This window comes from Rhinolophus sinicus, chromosome 11 (assembly GCF_057876585.1).
Source record: "Rhinolophus sinicus isolate RSI-liver-muscle chromosome 11, RSI-T2T, whole genome shotgun sequence".
Taxonomy (NCBI): domain Eukaryota; kingdom Metazoa; phylum Chordata; class Mammalia; order Chiroptera; family Rhinolophidae; genus Rhinolophus; species Rhinolophus sinicus.
Window position 1 is genome coordinate 17,040,494 of NC_142511.1, and position 22,198 is coordinate 17,062,691.

At 48.3% G+C, this 22,198-nt stretch overlaps 1 protein-coding gene and 1 pseudogene across 2 annotated transcripts; one reads left to right on the plus strand and one right to left on the minus strand.

Moving 5' to 3' along the window:
- Positions 1 to 992: 992 nt before the first annotated feature.
- On the plus strand, positions 993 to 13,227 carry BATF3 (basic leucine zipper ATF-like transcription factor 3). Of its 2 annotated transcripts, none has more exons than XM_019738123.3 (3): positions 993 to 1,312; positions 3,957 to 4,061; positions 12,637 to 13,227. In XM_019738123.3, the coding sequence occupies exons 1-3, from the start codon at positions 1,235 to 1,237 to the stop codon at positions 12,820 to 12,822; spliced, it is 369 nt and encodes a 122-aa protein (XP_019593682.1). In that variant the 5' UTR covers positions 993 to 1,234; the 3' UTR covers positions 12,823 to 13,227. The 2 variants fall into 2 exon arrangements, with proteins under 2 accessions (XP_019593682.1, XP_088657779.1); XM_088801653.1 differs by lacking the exon at positions 993 to 1,312 and adding an exon at positions 1,332 to 1,379.
- A 3,017-nt stretch (positions 13,228 to 16,244) lies between these two features.
- LOC109450563 (proteasome maturation protein pseudogene) lies at positions 16,245 to 21,790 on the minus strand (annotated as a pseudogene).
- Between the last annotated feature and the right edge of the window lie 408 nt (positions 21,791 to 22,198).

A 22,198-nucleotide genomic window follows, 5' to 3' on the forward strand; every position in this document is an offset into this window, starting at 1 on the left:
TCCCACCCGCCCACTCAGGTTCGCGGTTATCTTTCTTTCCCGGTGCTCACAGTGTGCAGACCACAAACCCATAACCGCTCGTTTCCCTCCCTCACCCCCCCCCCCCCATGTACAATACTGCTTGACTTTGCATCTAAACAGGCAGGTAGGTGGTGGGGAACGAGCGGTACTTCTACCCCGTCCCCAGTTTGGCCTGAAATCACTTATATTAACCCACAGGCAAGATGCCACTTTCCTCTTGAAGAAGAAAAAAAGATCCAGGGTCCAATCCTCAAATCTGTCAATAGTGACGTCCACCTTGGCAGATTCGCTCTGGGGGAAGGCGGGTTACTGCTTCCCTCCAAGACAACCGTTCCCTCCCCACCCTCCACTGAGGGAGTTCACATTCGGGGCCACCCCGCCTCGCCCCCTCCCACAGCCTAGCGTGACCCGTGAAAAGAGGAGTCAGTGCTCCCTCAGAAAGGCCCTGGGGCGCGGGTGGCCCTCACGGCGCGCTGTGGACTCAGTAAAGCCGATTGTCCTCTTCCCGGGACGGCACCTCCAGGGCGGGGGGGCCGAGGGCTGCGGGAGGAGTGAGAGTGGCGCCCGGGTGACAGATCGCTGCGGAGAACATCCCCCGAGACTGTGACCCCTGCGCTGGGGGGGGGGAGGCGGGGCCGATGCGCAGGAAGATGTAGTGATGGGACCAGGAAGAAACCACCAACCCCAAACCACCCACTTGTGTTTCTCACCCTGAGTTCCCCGAGAGCAGCCAAAGGACCCCACAGGCTGCCCTGCGTCCCCCCGACCCCCACCTTCCCCAGCGTCGCCTCCTGTGGGTGGGCTTCGAGTTTCCTCCAGGTTTCGGAGCCACCACGTGACTTCCACGAAGAGCTGGGGGCCCCAGCGGAAAGCTGCGACAGGGGTGGGATTTGGGACCCCGACGTGTGGCAAGAGGAGGAAATGAGGCGGGTTGGGAGAAGGAGGGGGCGGGGCAGACTTGGGGACGTGAAGGACCGCAGGCTGGGACTGGGGGTGGTGAAGCCGGGAAGACGCGCAGCGGCAGCACAAGCACCGAGAGCGGGAAGCCCAAGGGGCGGGGCGGGGGCCTGGCGGTCTGCAGGTGCGGGCGCGAGGATGCCGGTGGCTGGAGAGCTCCGGTAGGCAGCGCCCCGCGTGCAGGGCGCGGCGGGCCGCGCGGCCGCTCCTCCGCGAGGCTGCGCGGCGGGGGGGCCGGACCCGAGGAGCACCCGGCATGTCGCAAGGGCTCCCGGCTGCCGGCAGCGTCCTACAGAGGAGCGTTGCGGCTCCTGGGAACCAGCCGCAGCCGCAGGTAGTGAACTAGAGGCTCAGGGAGGGCGGCAGGGATGCGGGGATCCGGCATCGGGGAGCGCGAGGAGGTGGGTACTGGGGTGCCGGGGTGCTGACCGCTGAGTGCGGGAGTGGACACGCGAGAGTGGTCCAGGGGCGTACGCATGGTACCCGTGGCGTCCGGGATGGTGACCCGGCTCCTGCGTCTGGGCAGGAGAGACCCGAGGTCGCCGACGCCTGGCTGGGTCGCGCACGGTCCACATTCCCCAGCACGCGTGGCCAGCGCTGCCCCAGGTGCCGCACCATCCGCTTGCTGCCGCCTGCGCGCGTGGCCCTTCCCGGGATCTCCGAGTGAGGGCCAGGGCGTGGAGAGGGGAAATTCAGCCCGAAGGGGCAACTCAACCCAGGCACTCCCAATATCTACCCTCCTGCTGCCTGAATGGGGAACTCAGGACCGATCAGCCTAGGGGTGCGGGGTGGGGGCCTGCAGTGCGTGGACTCCACCCCCAGCGCTGGTGGAAACCCCTCGCCTGCAGCCAGTCCTCTGCGCTGTCCCGGCAACCTTTACAACTGCGTACTCTGGAAACTGGAGACAACGTTGCCAGCAGGTTGTGCTGTCAGAGACTTCCCACCCAGGTGCCTGCCGCAGGACTGAGTCTTTTCCTCGTTATGTCCCCCTTCTCAGTTCGGTGCCTGGCACAGAGCGTTATCAGGTGATGCTAGAGCCCCATAGATCTGAGTTTGGACCTCGGTTTTGCTACACAGGCTGAGTAGCCTCGGGCAATTTGCTTAACCTCTCGGAGCCTGCGTTTTCCCACATGTAAAATGAATACATATAATAATACCAGCTTGTCATGATTTTTGTGAGTAGTTGAGATATGGTTAATAATATATAAATATCTCAACAGTTTGCTCCCCTATTTCTGTCTTGATAAGTGTTTCTGCTGGGTTGTCAGGTGGGGCCATATGATAGATGATGATCCAGTTTAGAGTGTGGGCTCCCAGAAGGCAGGCTGCATTGTGCCCCATGACTTTCCAATTAGGAAAAACAAAGAGGTATGATTTGGAGACAAGCATGGGGTGGGCAGGACTCAATACAAAAGAACAGCAACCTCAACAGAGGTTATTGATGGCATATGTGTACTGGGAGCTTTAAGATAAAGTTTTGTTTTGTTCATGCCAAGCCCCAAACTTTAGGCTGTGGAGAGTACTTACCAGTTTGTTCCAGGCACTATCTCCAGTGCCTGGCAAATGGCAGGTACTCAGTTAATACTATTGAAAGAATAGTGAATCACACTTACAATAAATGAGAAAACAAAATTCAGAGAATGTGGTCCCCAAGGCCATATTGACAGTAGAAGACAAAACCAGGAGCTGTGTATTTCTAAAGCTGAAGTTTTGTCCTCTGTACCACATTTCCCCCTTGTGGTGTTCTGGTTCTGTTTATCAAAATTACGTTTCCTCTGAAAGACTACATTGTAACACCTTGTGTCTGTTCCCTTAACTGTCTGCAGGCCTCTTGTATATATTATGCTATTTATGTACATACATGTCATTCACTCTTCTCCTTTTATAGCCTTGTAGTCCTTGCATATGCTGAAAATTCTTTCCCTGCAGTAACTTGGGGAGCTAGTATGTGTCTCTCTTATTTGGAATACAAGACCAGATAAAGTGATAATTGAAAATATCCATTATTTTATGTTATCAGTGTTTGCTTTAAATTAACATTAATAATTGAATAGCTTTCCTATTTTTGTATTCTACTAACCTCTTGGCTTTTGAATGCTTTAAAGGTAGTATTCTCCACATGCCCCTCTTGGTATCTTCTCACAGGTTTCTGGAAAGCAAATGCTGCTTTCCTTTCCATGTTTTCTATAACTGAAGAAAGTGTTTTTACCATGGTAGGTGCATTTTGCTGCCTGCCTGTTTCCGGATAGATAACTCTTGGAGGATTTGACAAGGTTTGGCTACATCTCATATATAGCTAAGGGCTTTCAAGATACGTCGTGAATTTGTTTTCTGATTTGCTCTGACCTGTGAAACAAAATGTCAATCGATCATGGTTCAAATGAGCATATTGTCAGTGGTGTTCAATCATTCGCTGTGCTGGTAGTCATGTGGTTACAGTGAGTTATAAGTGTAGTCACGATCTATACACAGTATCAAAAGTACCTGTTTTGTGTGTGGTGCCGTAAGACCTGGCACATGGCGAGTTCCAGATAGCAGATGCCTTCTGCCTTTTCCATTCTCAGATGAAAAGCACTGACACCACAGCTCTTCCAGGCACACGCCCTGTGGGGTAGGGGTTTATGAACGTTGGTTTAGAGTCCAACAGACCTGAGTTCCACTTCCCATTCACCCACTTACTAGCTGTAGTACCTGGAGCAAGTCCCTTAACCTCTCTGAGTTTCTTATTCCTCATCTTTTAAATGGCAGCCACTCCACACATTTCTCAGGGTGGTCATAGGGAATAACAGCGAAGTGAACTCACGGGGCGTGCTCCTTAACAAGGGCTACTGTTAGCTACCTCGCTGATGTAGCACCAAGCGCTGCTGTGACTGCAAATAAAAGGGTGAAGACTATGAGCAATGCTGAGTGAACAGACCAGGCAAACCGGGGTGAGGCGAGGGGCCTCCATTCACTCCTGACCACATATTTCCCCCCAGAGCCCAGACGATGATGACAGGAAGGTCCGAAGGAGAGAAAAAAACCGAGTTGCTGCTCAGAGAAGTCGGAAGAAGCAGACCCAGAAGGCTGACAAACTCCATGAGGTGAGACTGAGGTCAGGGCAGAGCCACGTGAGGGCCCCCGGCGAGGGGCCCGCCCGCCGTCCTTGCACTTTGATAGTGGCCCTGTGGTCACATCCTGGTCATCACCAATTTGGCCATGTGCATGTCTAATTGTGCTGCATCCTTCCTGCCCAGTGTTCTGATTCTTTGCTGACTGGACTCTTGATTTCTCCCTCACCCGCTGGTTGCATCTCACACTCACATTTCTTTCATTATAAAACAAACCAAACCAAACCTGCTCTTGATCCGATTCCCTTTCAATCTAGTGCCCATTTCTTTTCTTTCCTTCCGTCAGTTCCCTGCTCCTTATAGAGGGACTTGCTTTCTCCATGGCCTCTGTTCCCATGTATTCTTCAGTCCTCTGTGATTTTGTTTCTGCCTTTTCCCCACCAATACACACACACACACACACACACACACACACACACACACACTGCTACAGAAGCTGCTCCCACTGAGACCGCTTGTGCCCTGGCATTGCCCGAATCAGGGAACTTGTTCTAGTCTCATCATCCTTCACCTCACTGGAACATTTGATGCCACTGACCTTCCCTTCTTGAAACCTTCTTTCAAGGTCTTTAGCTTCTAGAAGACCACATGTCCTACTTCTCCTGACCCTCTTAAATAGCAGTTACTTTTTCTCTCAGTTTCTTTGTTAGATTTTTCTACCTCTGTTTCCTTAAATGTTGTTGATCAGGGTTTCAGACTCTTCCCTTTATCCTTCTCACTATGGAAAATTTAATCTATAAGTCTGTTCTCCCAACATCAATTATGTCAGGCAGGACCGCTGTTCTAGCCCTCACGCCATACCTCCGGTGTTTCCAAATGGGTCTGGTGTTTCCAAATGGGTCTGCTTGCTGCAGGCTCCTCAGAAGCAATATAGTCGTAATAGAGGATTGTTACCCCTGAGACTTTCTCTTCCTACGGTCTTCAATTTGTTCTTAATGGTGTGACCTATCTTTCTCATCACCCAAATTAGGAACCTGGGATTTATCCTAAACTCTTTTTTTAAAAAATGTTGCTATTAATGTTAGCAACACTTTTTTGGGGTGGTGGTGGTGGTGAGGAACAGGACTTTATTGGGGAACAGTGTGTATTTCCAGGACTTTTTTCCAAGTCAAGTTGCTGTCCTTTCACTCTTATTTGCAGGGGGTGGAGCCCACCACCCCTTGCAGGAGTCAAACCGGCAACCTTGTGGTTGAGAGCCCACTGGCCCATGTGGGAATCAAACCGGCAGCCTTCAGAGTTAGGAGCATGGAGATCTAACCACCTGAGCCACAGGGCCGGCCCTATCCTAAACTCTTCCATGTTCCTTGACCCTTTTGCATAACTCCACATCATCTCACAGCTAGAACATGGGGACCACTCCATATCAGGAACTGGCCTCAGAGGCATACGAGGGTCTCTCCAAGGATTGGTGACAGTTCCGAGCTCTTGCCTTTGTACAGCATTGGTGTGAACAATTACGAATTTTAGTTTAACTCTCGCCTGCTATGCTTTTTTGCCATAGATGATCTCAGTAAGGCCAGTCTAGGGGTGTTGACAGCGGAGGCGATGCTGTCAGGTTTTTTGAGGGGAAATGACAATTTCTGAAACCCTTTAACAATAACAGAGAACAGATTTAGAAAGCACACACTCCCAGGAGACGTGAGCCACTGATATAAATTTACAGCATGGCACAAGTAATAAAGGTCAGATTCTTTCCTGGAAGTAGGAAGGCTGGGCCCTAGAAAGAGACTAAGATCTTCAGGAGAGAGTCGGGGAAGGTCCTTCCCAGCTTTTATTAGTTCTTTAAAATGTCCACAGAAGAACTGCAATGCCCTGTGCCTCTTTTCTTCCTTCCCCCTTGCTCCTGAAGCAACCCTGGTTCTAGCTTCATGTTACCGAATAACCCCCAGTGGGGACCTGCATGGTCCTATATGCAGACTGCATGTGCCAGCTGGACAGCCAGGGCCCTTCCCCTGAAGAAACTTCTAGTCTAAGCCAGGTGCATTAATATAAGAAAACACAAGAGGACACTCGGTTGTAAGGCCCAAGTGATTATATGTGTGGAGGCAATGAAATGACTTGAATAAGATCTGTCGTGGAGAAAGGGCAAGTGGATTAATCCCACAAATGTTTGTGAAGCACTACCGTGGGCAAGGCATTGCCACGGAGTCACAAAGAGAAGAATAAGATCTCTTTCCTGCCTTTGTGAAGCGTAGGCGTTCCCAAGAAAAGTATGTTAGTTTCCTATGGCTGCTGTAACAAATTATGACACATTTGGTGGTTTGAAACAACACAAATTTGTTATCTTACAGTTTTGGAGGCCAGGCATCTGAAATGGGCCTCGCTGGGCTGAAATGAAGGTGTCGACGGGGTTGTGTTCCTTCTGGAGGCTCTGGAGAAGAATTCGTTTCCTTGCCTTTTCCAGCTTCTAGAGGCTTCTGGTCCCCTTCCTTCGTCAAAGCCAGCTCTGGCAGGCAGAGTCTTTCTGATGCTGCATTACTCTGACACTTTGTTGGTAGTTGCATGTCCTTCTCTGATACCTTCTTCTTTCACTTATAAGGACCCTTGTGATTACATTGGGTCTGCCTGCATAATCCAGGATAATCTCCCCATTTTAAGATTCTTAACTTAATCGCATCTGCAGAGTCCCTTTTGCCGTGTAAGGTGACATACTCACACGTTCCAGAGATTGGATGTAAACATCTTTGGGGGAGGGGGGCGGCATTTATTCTGCCTATCTCAGAAGGTGACAAATCATTTACTACAGAGTCAAGACAGGTCTCTTTCAATATCTGTCATTGTTGGATTTGATGGATTTGATAACCAAGTGCACGAGGTGCCTGGTCACTTAGGGGTGGTGCCACCTTTACTCCTGCTTGATCCCTCTTAGAGCCCTTCTAAGGATGGAGGGCCCTTCTACTGGGTTCCCAGCCTGTTCTGCTGTCCACAGACATGACTGATTCTGCCAGGTGCCCCTTCCAGAAATGGGGCGGATTGACTTGAGACCCAGTCCTTCCACGGAAGAACACTCTCTTCTCCTCTTTCTCTGTAGTGCGAGCAGAATGGATCTGACCACTAGCAGATCATCTCAGTAAGGCCAGTTTGTATTGAGAAACACTGTCAAGAAGGCCAGGACTGTGACTCCATTCGTATACAGACCCCAAAGCTGGAGTCCACACCTTTATCACCACTAGCCACCGAGAAGTGTGACAGTCACAGGTGTGAGGGAACAGGTGGCTGGCTCAGGAAATGGAAAAATCAAGTCCTTCTGTAGAAGAGGAATATCATCTGTGGTCCAAAGGGCACCACAGGAATAACCCCTCCCCAGTTAATTCCTTGCCTCCCTCCAGGGAGGACATCACAGTTACGAGGATCTATATGCTCTATATGGCCAACAGAGTAAAAAAAAAGTAAACATAGTAAAAAAAAAAGACTATCTTTTAAACTTTGAAAAAATCTGCATATTGGGAGTGGGATGGCTGGTTTAAAAAAATGTGGTGAAGAAATGTGGCAGAGCATACAGCACACTGCTTTGGGTCATGGTAGGAAGTTCCTCAGGTCCCCTGGGACTCTCAGGCCACATCTAGGATGAGGGAGAGAGAGAGGGGACATCGTGCGTGGAAACCTTCTCCTCAAACCTGAATGGGGAGACACTGAGGCGCAGAACATATCACCTGATATCCATGGCTGCTTGCTCCTCCCTGAGGACATTTGAGTCAAGTTTCTATCCCATAAATTCCTCTCCTCTAGACTGTGGGGTAGCACTGCTGAATATCTTAAAGTAACTCAAAATCTTTATTTGCTTTTCTTGAATACCATGAAAGGGAATATTTAGAACAAGACTTGTTTAAAATTCCCACTTTCTTTCCTGTCCATCTCGCTCACTCACCCCAACTATTCTTGAAACTCTCTCGTCTCCAACACCCTGAAAAAACTCCTGCAGTCCCAGCTCATGTAAGTCTCTTGGCCACCTCCCTCCCCTCCCAGTTCTCTATCTCAAAGCCAGAGGATTGTCCATCAAGGCAGGACCTCCTCGGAGGGCAGAGCAGTGGGAGAGCCTGAGTAGGCCAAACCAAGGAAAGGCTGGGGTCACTCCCCCAGGTGACTGTTTCCCTCGGGGTAGTGGTTGCTGGAAGTTGGACTGCAGTGATGAGAAGCAGTTCCTCATGTGTAACTGTGGACCTCAGTGTTCTTTGTGGCTTTTCAAATCATCCCTTCAAGGCACTTACACCTCTTGTGGGGATTTCGACCGCTGTTCATCTCTGAACATTAGGCGCACGCCTGAGCCCACATTCACAAATAGGAACCCCAGTGAACAGCCCAACTCCCTAACACAAGCTAAAAGGCACATTTCTCAAAAGTGGGTCAGACTGGTTGGAGCCTGGCACACAAAGGTGTAAGACTGAGACAAAATTTTGAGTCAGAGAAGGAAGGCAGCGATGCCATCCTTAGGAGCCCCAAATGTCAAAACAGACACATTTCTTGAGTAATATGGTTGTGGTATGTGTTGCCATGGTGTTCTCAGATCCTGCATACTCTAAGAGAGTGCTTCATGTTAGTCTCCCCACTTGGTTTAGAAACTGATGATGACACTAATTTTTATAGCCATTGCTGGTGACACATCTTTCTGCTGGGAAGGGTATTAGCTTAAGGTTTGGGAAGAGACTTAGTGTAAAATCCTGAGATCTTACAGCCCTTTACTGCTGGTAACCACCATGGGGAAATCTGGGTTCAGGCATTGCCAAGCAAAAGCAGAGTTGCTGTCATTTCATGAGAGTTGCAATTGGCCTTGAAATCAGGGATCAGATCCCAAGTCTGCATGACCTTGGGAAAGTCATTGTGCCTCTGTGAGTGAGTTTCAGTTTTTTAGGTTGTGAAATGGGGTCTGAGTCCTCCTGCTGGCCTATTGCTCCCCCTTGTCTCCTTTCCTGCCTTAGTTATCATCGCTGGTCCCTGCTCCCATATTATCTTTTTTTCCCTCTTCTTCCGCCTCCCCCCCGCCCCACTCCGGTTCAAGCTCTTGTTTCTCAGTCTAGTTGTGTAGGACACAGCTCCCTGGCCCATGCTGGTATTATGAGCCTTGCGCTCCCCACCCCCCACTCCAAACCAGGGTTTTTCCACCTTGGCACTATTGACGTTCAGAGCCGGATAATTCCTTGTTTGGGGGGCTGTCCTGTGCACTGTCGGACATTACGTAGCATCCCTGGCCTCTGTCCACTAAATGCAGTAGCACCTCCTTCCCCAGTTGTGACGACCCAGACTGTCTCGACACTCCAAATGTCCCGTGGGGGCTGCCCAAATCGCCCTAGTTGAGAACCACCGCTCTAGACAGCGTCATTTCTGAGGCACCGCTGGGATTTGCAATGACTTCACCACCTCTAGTTGTTAGGGCTCTGCTTTGTGACAGTGTCCTGGCAAATACCTTGGAAGGCAGCACAATTACCTCAAACCCTGAGAGGGCAAAGGATTCGAAACTCACCAACCACTGAGCTACACCCATCATCTCTTTGGCAATAACAAAGGGTCTAATGTTCTTTGCTTCTTTTTCATGTATGTGAAGTCCCGGTAGTTTCTCCCTGGTGTGAAGTGAGTCTTACTCTTTTCCCTTTGTTCCCACTCGGGGTTCTCTCCCCTCCTCTTCCTCCCCTCCCAGCATCTCCTTTTATTTTTGTAGAACTGGTCTTACCTGAAAAAGACTTTGACTTCTTCTCTATTTTTCTATTCCCTCAGCTCATAAAAGTCCCTCAACATATTTATGAGTAAAACTTAAATCCCAGAAGAGAAAAAGTCCCTGCGGAAAAGGCAGGCAAGAGGCCTGCTGCGCGGGCTGCACCGGAAAGTTCTGAAGCCTTTCTGAGCTGGGGTTGGGGACAGCAGTGGTGCCTCAGGAAGGCTTTAGGTAGCATCACTCTTCCTGGCTTCCAGAAATAAATCTCAGAAGCTCACAGCATCTTGCCATAAAATTCAGTAAATATGGAAAGTCAGTTTGCAATATTCTACCACAGGAAGAGAGCGAGCGTCCTATTCTTTGGAATTTAGTTTAAACATTAGCTCATTGGAACCATTCAAATCTATTCTCCATTTTACTTGGAGGTGAAGAGAATTTCCAGTTGCAAGTTGGAGAGTGTGTGTGTGTGTGTGTGTGTGTGTGTGTGTGTGTGTGCAGCCATATGCACACACACAGAGCCACAGGCTCTTACCCCTCTGCTGCAGGCAGGCTTCCATCCCCATCCTCCCACCCACACCCGCCCCTTGCCCACTGAGGGCTTGGTTGCTGTGTTTGTAGACTAACTTCTGACTCTAGGACTAGAGCTTTCAGAGGCCAGAGGAGAACGTGAGGAGTTGGGGGTGGTAGGCATGGACGAGGGCTGAAGGCAGAATGGGGCCAATGCTCGAGTGATGCCACACTGACCCAGGACAGCCTGCGGGGAGAAGGGGTGAGGTCTGCTGCCTTGGAGAGTGTTCCAGACCACTCTGAGAGCCTGCCTGGGAAAGGCAGGAGGCCAGGAATGCCTCAGATCACCTCTGCATGCATGCAGCCCCTTGTTCTGAGAGCGGAAAACATGCCTAGAGGGGAATGGAGGGAATGAAGGGGGTGAGAAAAGCAGACAGAGGCCTGAAGGGTCACTGAGAACGTAGAGGCTGGCACTGCGGTCTGTCAGGAGGGGGTACAGGAGAGGGTAGCAGAGGTCCCAGCTGCTATATATTTCTGATCTTTGGAGAGAGATCTTATTTGAGTAAGATTGACTATGATACAAAACTGAACAAGACACAAAGTAAGAGATGTGCTTCCATTGGGTGCTATGATCAGAGAAACCTCCCTGCAGGGGGTGGGCTTGAGCTGGGCCCACACAGAAGAGGAGGAAGGCATTCCAGCCGAGACCAGAATTAGCAAAGGGGCAGAATTGAGAATTTGCCTGTGCATCCAGGGTCTGTAAGAAGATCAGACTTTCTGTCGTGATATTTCTTAAAAATTACTAGTAAGAGAAAAGATGTGATGAATAACAAGGTTGGGTCCCCTGCTCAGGAAATGCATGGTCTTCATGGTGCAACAAAACCTTACTGTATGAATCGATCTAGAAATGATGGAAAACAGCAATTCAGCAGGATTTAAATAAGGCTGTCAGTGGAAAGAGGGTCTCTATTGGCACGCCATAGGGCTCTGCCAGTGGCCAGATCTTGTAGAATTTATAAATGATTTCGATATAGCAAAGGAAGACCTGCTTATGAAGTTCATGGACAGCCGATAGCTGTATGGCATGACTAACCCATGAGCTGACACGATCAAGATTCAGAAAGATTCGCTAGGCTGGAAGATGCCCAGGGAACAGGGTGAAATTCTGTAGAGGTGGGTGTAAAGCCCACCCTTAAATTCCAGAGCATCCATTGTCCTCCAAGTACAAACAGAGAAGCAGCAGATGCAGATGAAGCTTGCACTTCTCTGCAAGCTTAGGGAGAATCCCCAGAGTGAGGTGGCTGTGGGCTGGGGTCCAGCCCAGAGCAGATCACCAGCATGTGTCTGCTCACTGCATGGTCAGGGCATCCCCGGAATCACACACTGCATTTTGGGAAGGATATTTATTCAGAGTTGCTGGCATGTGTCAGGTGGACTCCAAGGAGAGTGAAGGGTCCAGGAGTCCTAAAACCCAAGGAACTCAGAGGACCTGAGACAGTTGAGCTTAGAGAATACCTAAAAGGAAGTGGTACGGGGATGTCTCCTAACGTTTCAAGAACTGTGATGCTGAAAAAGTATTGAATTTACTCTGTGTGGTTCCATAGGGTGGAACCAAGCCCAATAGGTGGGTTTGAAGGAGAGAGATAGTTTGGATTGGTTCTAATAGAGCAGCTCAGAAATGGCAGGGGCTGTCCTTTGCAGGAGACAGTACTCAGCACCAGCTGAATGTCTGAGTTGGACTTACATAGGGAAGGTTTCTACATTGTGTGGGTTGGGCTAAGGGATTTCTATGAACCCCTGCAGTTCCCAGCCTCTGTAAACTCTGATGTAGAGGAAACTTAACAGATGAGTGTTGGAGCAAAGCCAAGGCAAGGAGTATTTTCATTCATTTGCTCAGCATTCAACAAACGTTTGTTATGTTCCAGGCACTGTTGTAGGTGCTGGGGCTCTAGCAGTGAACCCAACAGAGACCTTTAGAAAGCAGATCAGCAGCTGGGGGAAGGGGAGGCTGACTGCAGAGGGGCACACAGGAACTTTTCAGAGTGATTGAAACATTCTGTCTTGATTGACATAGTTGTTTACATTTGTCAAAACTCGCTGAATTATACACTTAAAATAAGCGTATTTTATGTTATGTAAATTCTACCTCACTAAAGTTGATTTGACAAACACAGCCCTGTCCTCACGAACCTTTCATCCTGGTGGGAGGAAAGACACATTAAGCAAATGAATGAACACATATGAGCGGTGGGGGGGGGCCGGGGGGGGCGTCATTAATGAGAAAGCTTTCGTGGGAAGAAGGTAAGCATCACCGTGCGGGTTAGATCTGCCCAGAGGACCGAAGAAGAACACGTATTTTTAGAAATGCTTTTGCCCGTTCCCTGTCTTCCCCAGGAATATGAGTGCCTGGAACAGGAAAACACAGTGCTGCGGAGAGAGATTGGGAAGCTGACGGAGGAGCTGAAGCACCTGAGCGAGGCGCTGAAGGAGCACGAGAAGATGTGCCCGCTGCTGCTGTGCCCCATGAACTTTGTTCCGGTGCCACGGCCGGACGCCGTGGCTGGCTGCCTGCCCCGGTGAAGCCCAAGGACCATCCTCCTCTGCCCAACGAGGAGCTTTGGTCTTTTTCACACCTGGGAGGAGGGTTCCCTCCTCATCTGTGTGCAAGAGGACCGATGGCCAGGCCTCCTCCACGGTTTCCTCTTCCTGAAGAGGTCATCCTCTGATCCTCGGGTTGTTTTGCGGCTCATGGGTCTGGCTTCCCCATCCTGGTCATCTCCCCGACAACCACCTCATGCTAGATGGGGAGGCACCTTGCCAGGTCTCCTCCTCGGAGCTCTGGGCCATGCCTCGTACGTGCCTGATTCTCATCACCTTGAGCGGATCCAGAAGTCACTTCACTTTGGCAGCTAGTAGGTTCTGCTGTTGTGCAGAATCATTTTCTCAAGAATTTGGATAATAAAGATGGCTATGGTCTCTCCTTTCGCCAAGTTCTTGGAATTTCGAGAGCCAATACATTTTCTCTTCCCGAAGAGGCCGTCTTCTGTCTCCTCAGGTAGTTTTGCAGCTCATGGGTCTTGCTTCCCCCTCCTGGTCATCTCCCCCCACAGACGCATCATCCATGCTGGATGGGGAGGTACCTTCGGGGGCCTGCAGAGCAAAAGCCAGTGGGACTTCTCTGCCACCCCAGCTGGGTCATGAAGGGGCTTGCAGACTCCTCTAGCTGTCTGGACTGTTGATCTGCTCTGACCCCTGCTGTTACTGCTGTGCAGCGGGCTGCTCACCCACTCGATTGCTGGCCCCAGGGTGTTTATGCCTGCGGACCCCACTGGCCTGAGCCCCTTGGCTCCACATTGTAATTCAGGGCTCAATCTCCTTCCATTTAGTTGCTCTGTACACCCAACGCACTGGAGTCCCTTTGGATCCTCTACTCGGACTAGGAGACTCAGGAGGAGAGGTCTGTGAGGGGATGGGGGTGGGAAGGGGCTCTATCTTGGAGATGATAGTGCATCATTTTCTGCCCGCAGTTTGTGGGCCAGACCTCAATCACATGGCTTCACCCAGCTACAAGGGAGGTCAGGAAATGAAATTTAGCCGCATGCTCAGAGTGGAGAAACTGGATTTTGTGACTATCTTCACAGTCTCTGCCATAGAAGATCTAGCCTTTGCTCCCACCACATCACCGAAACTGCCCGTTTGGAGTCTGCAGCAAGCTCTGGTTGCCAAATCTAATGTACATGTGTCAGGCTTTATCTTCCTTTACTTCCCAGCAGCCTAGGACAACAGCTTCTCTGTTTCTTCCTCTCTCTTTACCTGCTTTGCAGTATAAAGGGGCTGCTCTTCTTGGGGCCATCTCTCCCTATACTAACTCCCCATCTGTGCCCAGAATCCAGGTCTCTCCGGAGGGCAGACCTTATATGCAGCTGCCCATCATGTGTCTCTGAGTGGATATCCCACGCAACATGTTCTAAGCTGTACTAATGATCTCATCATCTTCCCTTCAAATGTGCTTCTCAATCTGTTTTTACCTGTTTCATGAACTGCTCCACCATCCACTTGGTCAGAAAACTTCACATCACATATGATTTCTCCAAATCCTTCTGTTGTGTCTCCTTAATACCCCCAGATCCAGCCACTTTGCTCCAATGTGCCAATCGCCTGATCTGCTATCAAGAACTTTATTCAAATTAGCTGCTGAACACAGGGGCCTGCCTCCCTAAACTGCATACTCATTGAGGTTGAGCTCACATTTAGGGTTGGGTAGGCCTCCACTTTTGATGTCAAACCAGTAAATGTGGAGTCAGGGAACTAAAACTAGGGTAGCCCAGGATGTGAGTCATAGTGCTGGGCCCAGTCCCCTCCAAAATAACTGGAGATGTGACAAGAGTTCTGGAAACCAAATGATCACTGAGCGTGGATGCTAAGAACATCCTTGTCAAGCTCCTCTTAACATTACAGGCTCCCCAACTCTTACTCTGAAAAAGGAGAAATTCTATATAAATCTGAGGAACTATGGTGTTATTCCAGGAGAGACAAGGGAAGTCGACAAGTTGCCGGGGATTGGATTTGCTTGATTCTATTCACACTGCTGCTGTGTGTCAGGCCCTGTGCACGGCTTCTGAGTTCAGTCTCAGAGTGGCTGTTAGTTGGGCTGGGGGGAGGGAGGGAGGCTGAGAAAGTGTCAGAGGGAGGAAGCCCTTCCTTCACACCCACGCAGCCACACCACTTCCTGTCCACAATCCGTCCTGGCCTTGCAGCAGCCAGCCCTGAAGCCTGGGATTTCCATCACTGAGTCAAGTCCCCAGTTTTCACCCCAAACCTTGGTGAGAGTGATGACTCTTAACAAACAGAAAGCAAGAGACCCAAAAGCCCCTCTCTTCTTTCCCATCAATACTAGGGTTTCCACAGGCTGGTGAACTTACCAGGGCTGAGGGCCCCGACTTAGCATGAGCTAGAACAAACGGGGCAGCCCCACATCTCACTGATACGTCATCCCTCCCATGATATCCAGGAAGACCCAGCAGAGTCATTCATGCCACAGCAAGAAGGCTCATAACAGAAAGTCAGGGAGCAGACAGAAGAACGGAGAGGAGGAAGGAGAGAGAAAGGAAGTGGAGATGAGAAAGAGGGGAAGAAGGAAGAGAGAAGGAGGAAGAGAAGGGGGTGACAGGGATCCTTGAGCTATCCTGCTTCTGGGGAAGTTATGCTGAATCCCCAGCAGGGAATGCTGTTGAAAGCCCCCCTAAGAATACTGCATTACCTTGGGGTGTGAGAGAGGAACTAGCCAAGGCCAGAATGTCTGGAAACTGCTCGGTGCTTGGAGTCAAGGGAACACTCCTGGATTCCCCCTTTTGGAAATTGACCACCTTGATGAAATTGTCCCCTCCTCCCCCCCATCCATTTGGGACAAAGGAGATCAATGTGGTCACTACAGTCGCCACTGGACATCATCGCGTTAGCATGACCCACGCTGGATTTAGCAGGTGCCAGTACGGCATGCTTGAAGAACTTGTGTCCTAAATCTGGGGCTGTGTTCAGGGCAGACTCTGCCCCTGGAGAGAGCTCACCTGCTCTTTTGGGTGCTCTAGCATGACCTTTTCTCGCATGATATTCTTAAGAAGATCAGAAATGTCATTGCAGATCAGCACAAAGGCCACGAGCCCAGAATTCCGGCCACAACAGGGAGGGAAAGTGAGGGAGAGTCCAGTATTTGCATTCTAAGACACTGTCCTGAAAGGCCAGACGTGTTCTTGGAACTTCCCTGATTTCCCTTAATCACCCGCTACTGTATCCATCCATCCATTAATCGAGACTCTTCTTGAACTAGTTGCCGGGCGCGCAGGGCCATCTTGCACGCTCTCTGAGTCCGTTCCCTGCGCGGTCTGAACCCAGGGCCACTCGCCTGGGGCCAGGCAGGGAGGGTGAGTACCCAGCAGGCCGGCCTTCACCGAGCTTCCTTGCAATCTTTCCTCCAGACCAGAGGCAAGGCAAAACAGCACCTTCCAAAATGTCACAAACCCACAGAAGGCTCGGTTCAGCAGACAGTACTTTTTGAAATTGAGAAAGCAGGAGAGGTGGAGAAGCACCAGTGGTGGCCAGCGTCCAGACTTTAAAGAATGGAAAGGACCTCACAGCAGTTCTTGAACGGTGGCAGGGAGTTTGCTAAGTATTAGTTAACTATTACTGAACTTACACGTAGTTCACTCATTTTAATCAGTTATTTAATTATTTGTTTATTATTGCAGTAAACCAATACATTTATTTGTAAAAATAAATATGGATTTAAAAATAATAAAATAATTGCTTAATAATTTGTTAGTATTACTAACTCACTAATTAGCTATTGTTCAAACAATTAGTAGTTATGTACCCATTGTGTGTGTGGCAGGGAACAGGACTAGCAAAGGGAGACACCCCCCTCCCCACCACCACCACCAACACACACCCTTTAAAGGGCCACCTTAACATCCAACTTCTGAAATCTCACCTCCAGACCTGTCTCAGTTTGAGCAGAGGAATTCTCATGATTTTCTCTATCTGGTCAGATTAGCCGACACCCCTACCTCAATTCTAAACAGCTATAGGACAGGGATCCTGTTTTATTTATCCATACATCCCTGTTTGTTTAACACGGATGCTCGGCACATGTGCTAGCACTAAACATATCTGTTGGAATGATTGATGGAATGAACGGCTACTCCTTTCCTAAGTTAAGTCCCTCACCACCATTCCAACCCCCTAAAAATCACTTAATATTTCTCTATTTGTGATGTGAATTTTTCATTGTTGTTTCCCCGTTTCAGAGTATGGACCTAACCTCCTTCCTTTGTTCCCATAATTCTTCGTCTGGGTCAGATTTCCATTAAGTCAGTCGTGAAGTTGCTTGTAAAGGCCCTGTTGAAAGTGACAATAGTTTGATGATAATGAAGGTGGAGGCAGAGGCCAGAAAACACACAGGAAACACAGCTTTTCAATCATTCGCTTCAATGTTATTTAAAGGTTGTGAATGTAGTTATTATATTTTTATTTGTTCTACGACCATTCTTCTTTAAGTCTGCAGTGTTTGCTTAGGGTTACTTAACTTATCATGTGTGCACAGAGCAGTTCATACACAAACCACTAGTGGCCCTGGCCTAAAGGGAAAAAAGAATGCGATTTAATAGGTTGGTCTTGTAGGAAAAAAGTTGAAGGGAAAAGGATGTGTTGTCTAGAGGACACGCTCAGGTATTCCAATTGCAGTCTTTTAGTGTCTTTGAGCCATTTTACAACTCTGTAACTTATAGCTAATTGACAACAATGCAAAATAATTTGTAGATATAGACATGCAGATTATGTCCTGTCTATTGAAGGTCAATTTACTTTCCACCCTCCGTCTCCCTGGTAAAACCAGTTTGCCTCCATCTGCACGTTCATTTCAACATTCCAAATCTATAACAACGCCTGCCGTTTGACTTCTTTTTTGAACTGGTTATAACTACTCCACTCTCCTATTGATTAATGATCTTTAAACTTCATGACCTTATTTAATCTTTAATAAGTAAAAAATTTAACACCTGTTCATTTCATGTTTGAAGAACAGTCATGATTTGGCTCTTTTTTGAAATTTACTTTAAACAGGGTTAAATGACCCTAGTGTTGTTGGCAGATGTTCATCCACCCGTATGAACATGGAGAAAGCCAGGCAGTGTCACTGAGTGTCACCTGTAAGGAGCAGAGTCTCTGGAGCCATTTATCCTGTTCCATCCTGGGCTGTGTTATCCTGAGTCACGGCCTCGGATTTGCTGTTCCTCCTCCTGCTTTTTTTCTCCAACTCCAAAACAGCCTTTATGTCACAGGCCAAATGTCACTTGCTCCTGCACTTTCTCTTCTGTGATTCCTGACTATTTGATTAGGTGCCCTTTCTGTGTGCTTCCCTTGACTCTGTAGGTGAGTTGTAACCTAACATCTTATTCTATTGTTATTGCTCATTTAAATAAATAAATACATAAATGAATGGCTCCTGAGGTGAAAGATTCCATAGCACTTTGTATCCACCTGTTCTGGTGTCTGACTTCAGTGAGAAAACTTCTTGGGCCTAAACGGAATCTTTGTGGAAACATTTCCCTTTCTTCTTTTTCGGTAGTCATATCACCTTTTTTTCTTTATTGTGTGTTTTCACGTGCTTGGAAATGCTTACTAACACCTGTTCCACCTCTTTCCACATTTTCCTCTTGGTCTTTCCTTTTTCCCTCGTTTATCCTTTGTAATAAACGACAGAACCCACACAACGAATTATGCATAACTGAATCTATGCTTGCCAATAAACGCTTTGAAGACAGCGAGAGAGATCCTGCTACATTTCAGCTTGGGGTTGTTCTCCAGCGGCCTGAAATACTTCAATGGCACAGCAAAGGAGTGGGCACCTTCCTGAGGCCACCCTTGGAGTGACCCTGAAGCCAGCACGCACAGATCGTCCCACGTCCGAAAGAAAATGATGACGCTCCCATCTCTGAGTCACCTGACCCCAGTAGAAAGCTAGAAAAGTAAAAGCGTGAGAAGCACTCTGGGCCCAGATCAGACTGAGCAAATCTGTGCACTTACCCAGACCAATTCTTTACATTAATAAGGAGAAAGATGATGATGCATTTCAGAAATATCCAGACCCCCCTTCAAACCTGGATTTCAGAAAGGTTCTGCGGTATACTTCCATTTCACCCTAAGGCCCTGCAAATGTGGTTGGTGGTCACTGAAGGTTCTTTGTCTTTTAGCTTATTGGGTGAGAAAATATGGAATCCTGTGTCTTTAAGAACTGAAACTGTCTAGAAACAGGATTTGATACCTTGTAGGAGAGAGAAGACTTCCCTTTTGCTGTTCAAGTTTCATCTTCAGTTATCAGGAACTGAGCGGGGGGCACAGGACTTGGAGTTGCAGCAGTGCAGGTCTGTGAGCTGCTGCTTTCTGGAAATGAATGTGCTCTTCTTTCCTTTTGAATGCACCTCATCACAGTGAAAAATACATTTAAGAAAGTCCCTGGTCAACTCTGCATGTCCTAGGGTTCACTGGAAGAGAGGAGTTCCAGGTCTAGGCCCAGAGGCTGGCCAGTCCAGGATTCCCCAGCACTGCCCTTTGTTGGGTACAGCACCCTATGGGTGGGTGTCGGGGGATTCTGGAGCAGTGAGCACAGCGCCCAGCCCCATCTGTGCTGAGTGGGAGGGCAAGCTGACTGACAGCATAGTCAAGGGACCTCACACTGGAAGGCTTAGACAGTCACTTGGCCCATCCAACCCACTCATTTTACAGCTGAAGCAGTCAAGGTACAAGATGCCAGCGATGTGCCCCTAAGGTGGTTGGTGTGCAGCAGGGGTAGGCCCCTCAGGAATCTATGTGTGTTGACTTCCTGTGGTTGGCTGTTCTGCCATTCCACAGTCACCCGTGTCGCTGCCTCACATAGGCTATGGAGGACATGGTTGTGCTGGTGTATCTCACTTGCCCTCTAAAGCCACACACCTCATCCATTCCCTGCCTTGTCTGTGCTGCTGAGCTGACCCCTAGGTACTCCATCCCCTGCTCCCCTGATGACTGGTTTCCAACTTGCATTAGCCAATGGGAGCCCCCATAGGCGACTGGAGAGTGAAAGGAGGGAGAGGTCAGCCCAGTACCTCCCTGATTTGCAGTCTTGGTTCTGGCAATGGCTGTATTCCTCAGTGATTATTGCAGCCACTCCTCCCCAGCTCGTTTCCACTGGGCCCCAGGAGTACCACCCTCTCCCTCTGCCCCTTCAAGCCTTGATGATAACAGCACCCCACTGTTGACATCCCTTGGGTGCCTCAACATCTTTTGTTGGTTCCCCTAATCCTGCTCATATCCCTGTAAATGGTCCCTTCATTAAAATCTCCACAGGAGAACCATCAGAGCGGAATCCTAGAACCTGACCGATATGCTGGTCAAATTTGTTCCATCTTCTAAACCAAGAACCAGTTGGCGAGGGGCTAACAAAGTCCACATTTAATAACATCACCACCACCAAAAAAAACAGGGAGAAAATTGCTTTATACTTGCTCAGAGCCCTAGGATGCAGCATCTGCCCAACTAATTAATGCCCAGAGAATACCTTGCTCACCAGCAGGGTCTGCCCTAAGGAGGCAAAAACCAAGCGGCTGGCTGGAGTCAGTCCATCTCTAGCTCTCTGCTTGCTGGACATACTCCATGGAACTGAATTCCTGAGCACTCTTTGTAGACATAATTCTTCTCTCAACCTCTCATTCCCACTCCCATATATAAACCTACTTTGCTCTTTATTTCCCAAGTCCTGGAAAATGAAACCATCACCCCCACCACTTCCCAAGCGAGAAATTGCAGTTACCTGCAGTTCTTCTTACACCGATTGCAACTGCTCCCCAAATCCATCCCTGTTTTCCATCTGTTCTCACTTTTCTATTTCTACAGGTGTCACTTTGTCTGGACTAGTAGTTCTCAACTAGGATCAATGGGGGAGTTTTTTCAAAATTCAGCTGCTCTAATTCTCCTTCCCCCTGTTTCCTAAGGGATTATAAGTGTGTGTGTGTGTGTGTGTGTGTGTGTGTGTGTGTGTGTGTTTTAACAAGATGTAGTCCCTCTATTTTCATGAACAGCACACTGCATTACAGTAAACTGAGTTTATATTCCACCATCACCTCCCATTAGTTCATTTTCTGATGAGTTATTAAAAATATCTTCAAATCCAATAGTCTCATCAGTACCCCTCAAAATATCCAGTGAAAGGTCTGAGCTCAGAAGAAATGGAAGATGCTTAACCTGCATCACCACTTTGAATTCCATTTGCAATTTTAGTGGAGCCAATAGACCCTGGATATTTCTCAGTGTGGAAAAATTCATTTTATCTTGGTTGAGCTGGAAATTTTTTTCTGATAATTCAAGAGGAGGACTGGGCAATAGTTCTTTTTTCACACAAGAAAAACCTTGTCAAAGAAGACTATGACTTTCAAAAGTTCCACTTTCTGAAAGTTCAGTAACTGGAATACTGTCCTTTAGCTGAGATCCAAGTCCTAAATGTTAATGGTTATTTCTAGGTGATGGGACTATGTATTTTTAAGTTTTTTTAAATTAAAAATATAGCTAACATGCAATATTATATTAGTTTCAGGTGTACACCATAGTTATTCAGATTTATAGACCTAAAGAAGTGATCACTGTGATATGTCCAGCAACCATCTGACACTACTGTGCTGTCACAATATTATTGGCTATATTCCCCATGCTGTACATTACATCCCCATGACTTATTTATTTTATACCTGGAAATTTGAACCACTTATTCCTCTTCACTTTTGCCCCCAATTTTAAAATTACAGTTGACAATCTTATTTTATATTAGTTTCAGGTGTACAGCATCGTGGTTAGACATTTATATAATTTAGGAAGTGATCCCCTTGACTAGTCTAGTACACACCAGGCTCTAGATCTAGTTATTACCATATAATTGACTGTATTCCCTATGCTGTACTTTACAAGGGGAGACAAAATTTTTTGAGCAAGGTAAGAATGTATTTTGCTACAAACCAATCCCCATGTTCACGCAGTTCCACTGGTTTTGACCTTCATTATCTCTTACTTGGAATACATTCTTCCCTGGTCTGCCTGTTTCTGGTCTCTCCATACACCATCAGAAATATCTGCCTCAAAGTCAAATCTGATCATTTCTTTCTCTTGCTTAAGAATCTTCAGTGACTGCAACGATGAAAGCCAACCTGCCTTGCCAAACAAGGCCTTCCACCATCTGCTTCTAAAGTACCTTTTCAGCTTCATATGGGAAAGTATAGAGAGTAGGAGAAGGTGAGAGGCTGGACACAGACGAGAGACATTAGGGGCTTCGGCTGATGAGGCGAGCGGAGGAGCCTCAGATCCATGACTCCCCTCCAAGCTCAGCGTGCACGAGGTCTCACCAAGGATTTCCGTGAGACTTTATCTCCTGAACAGT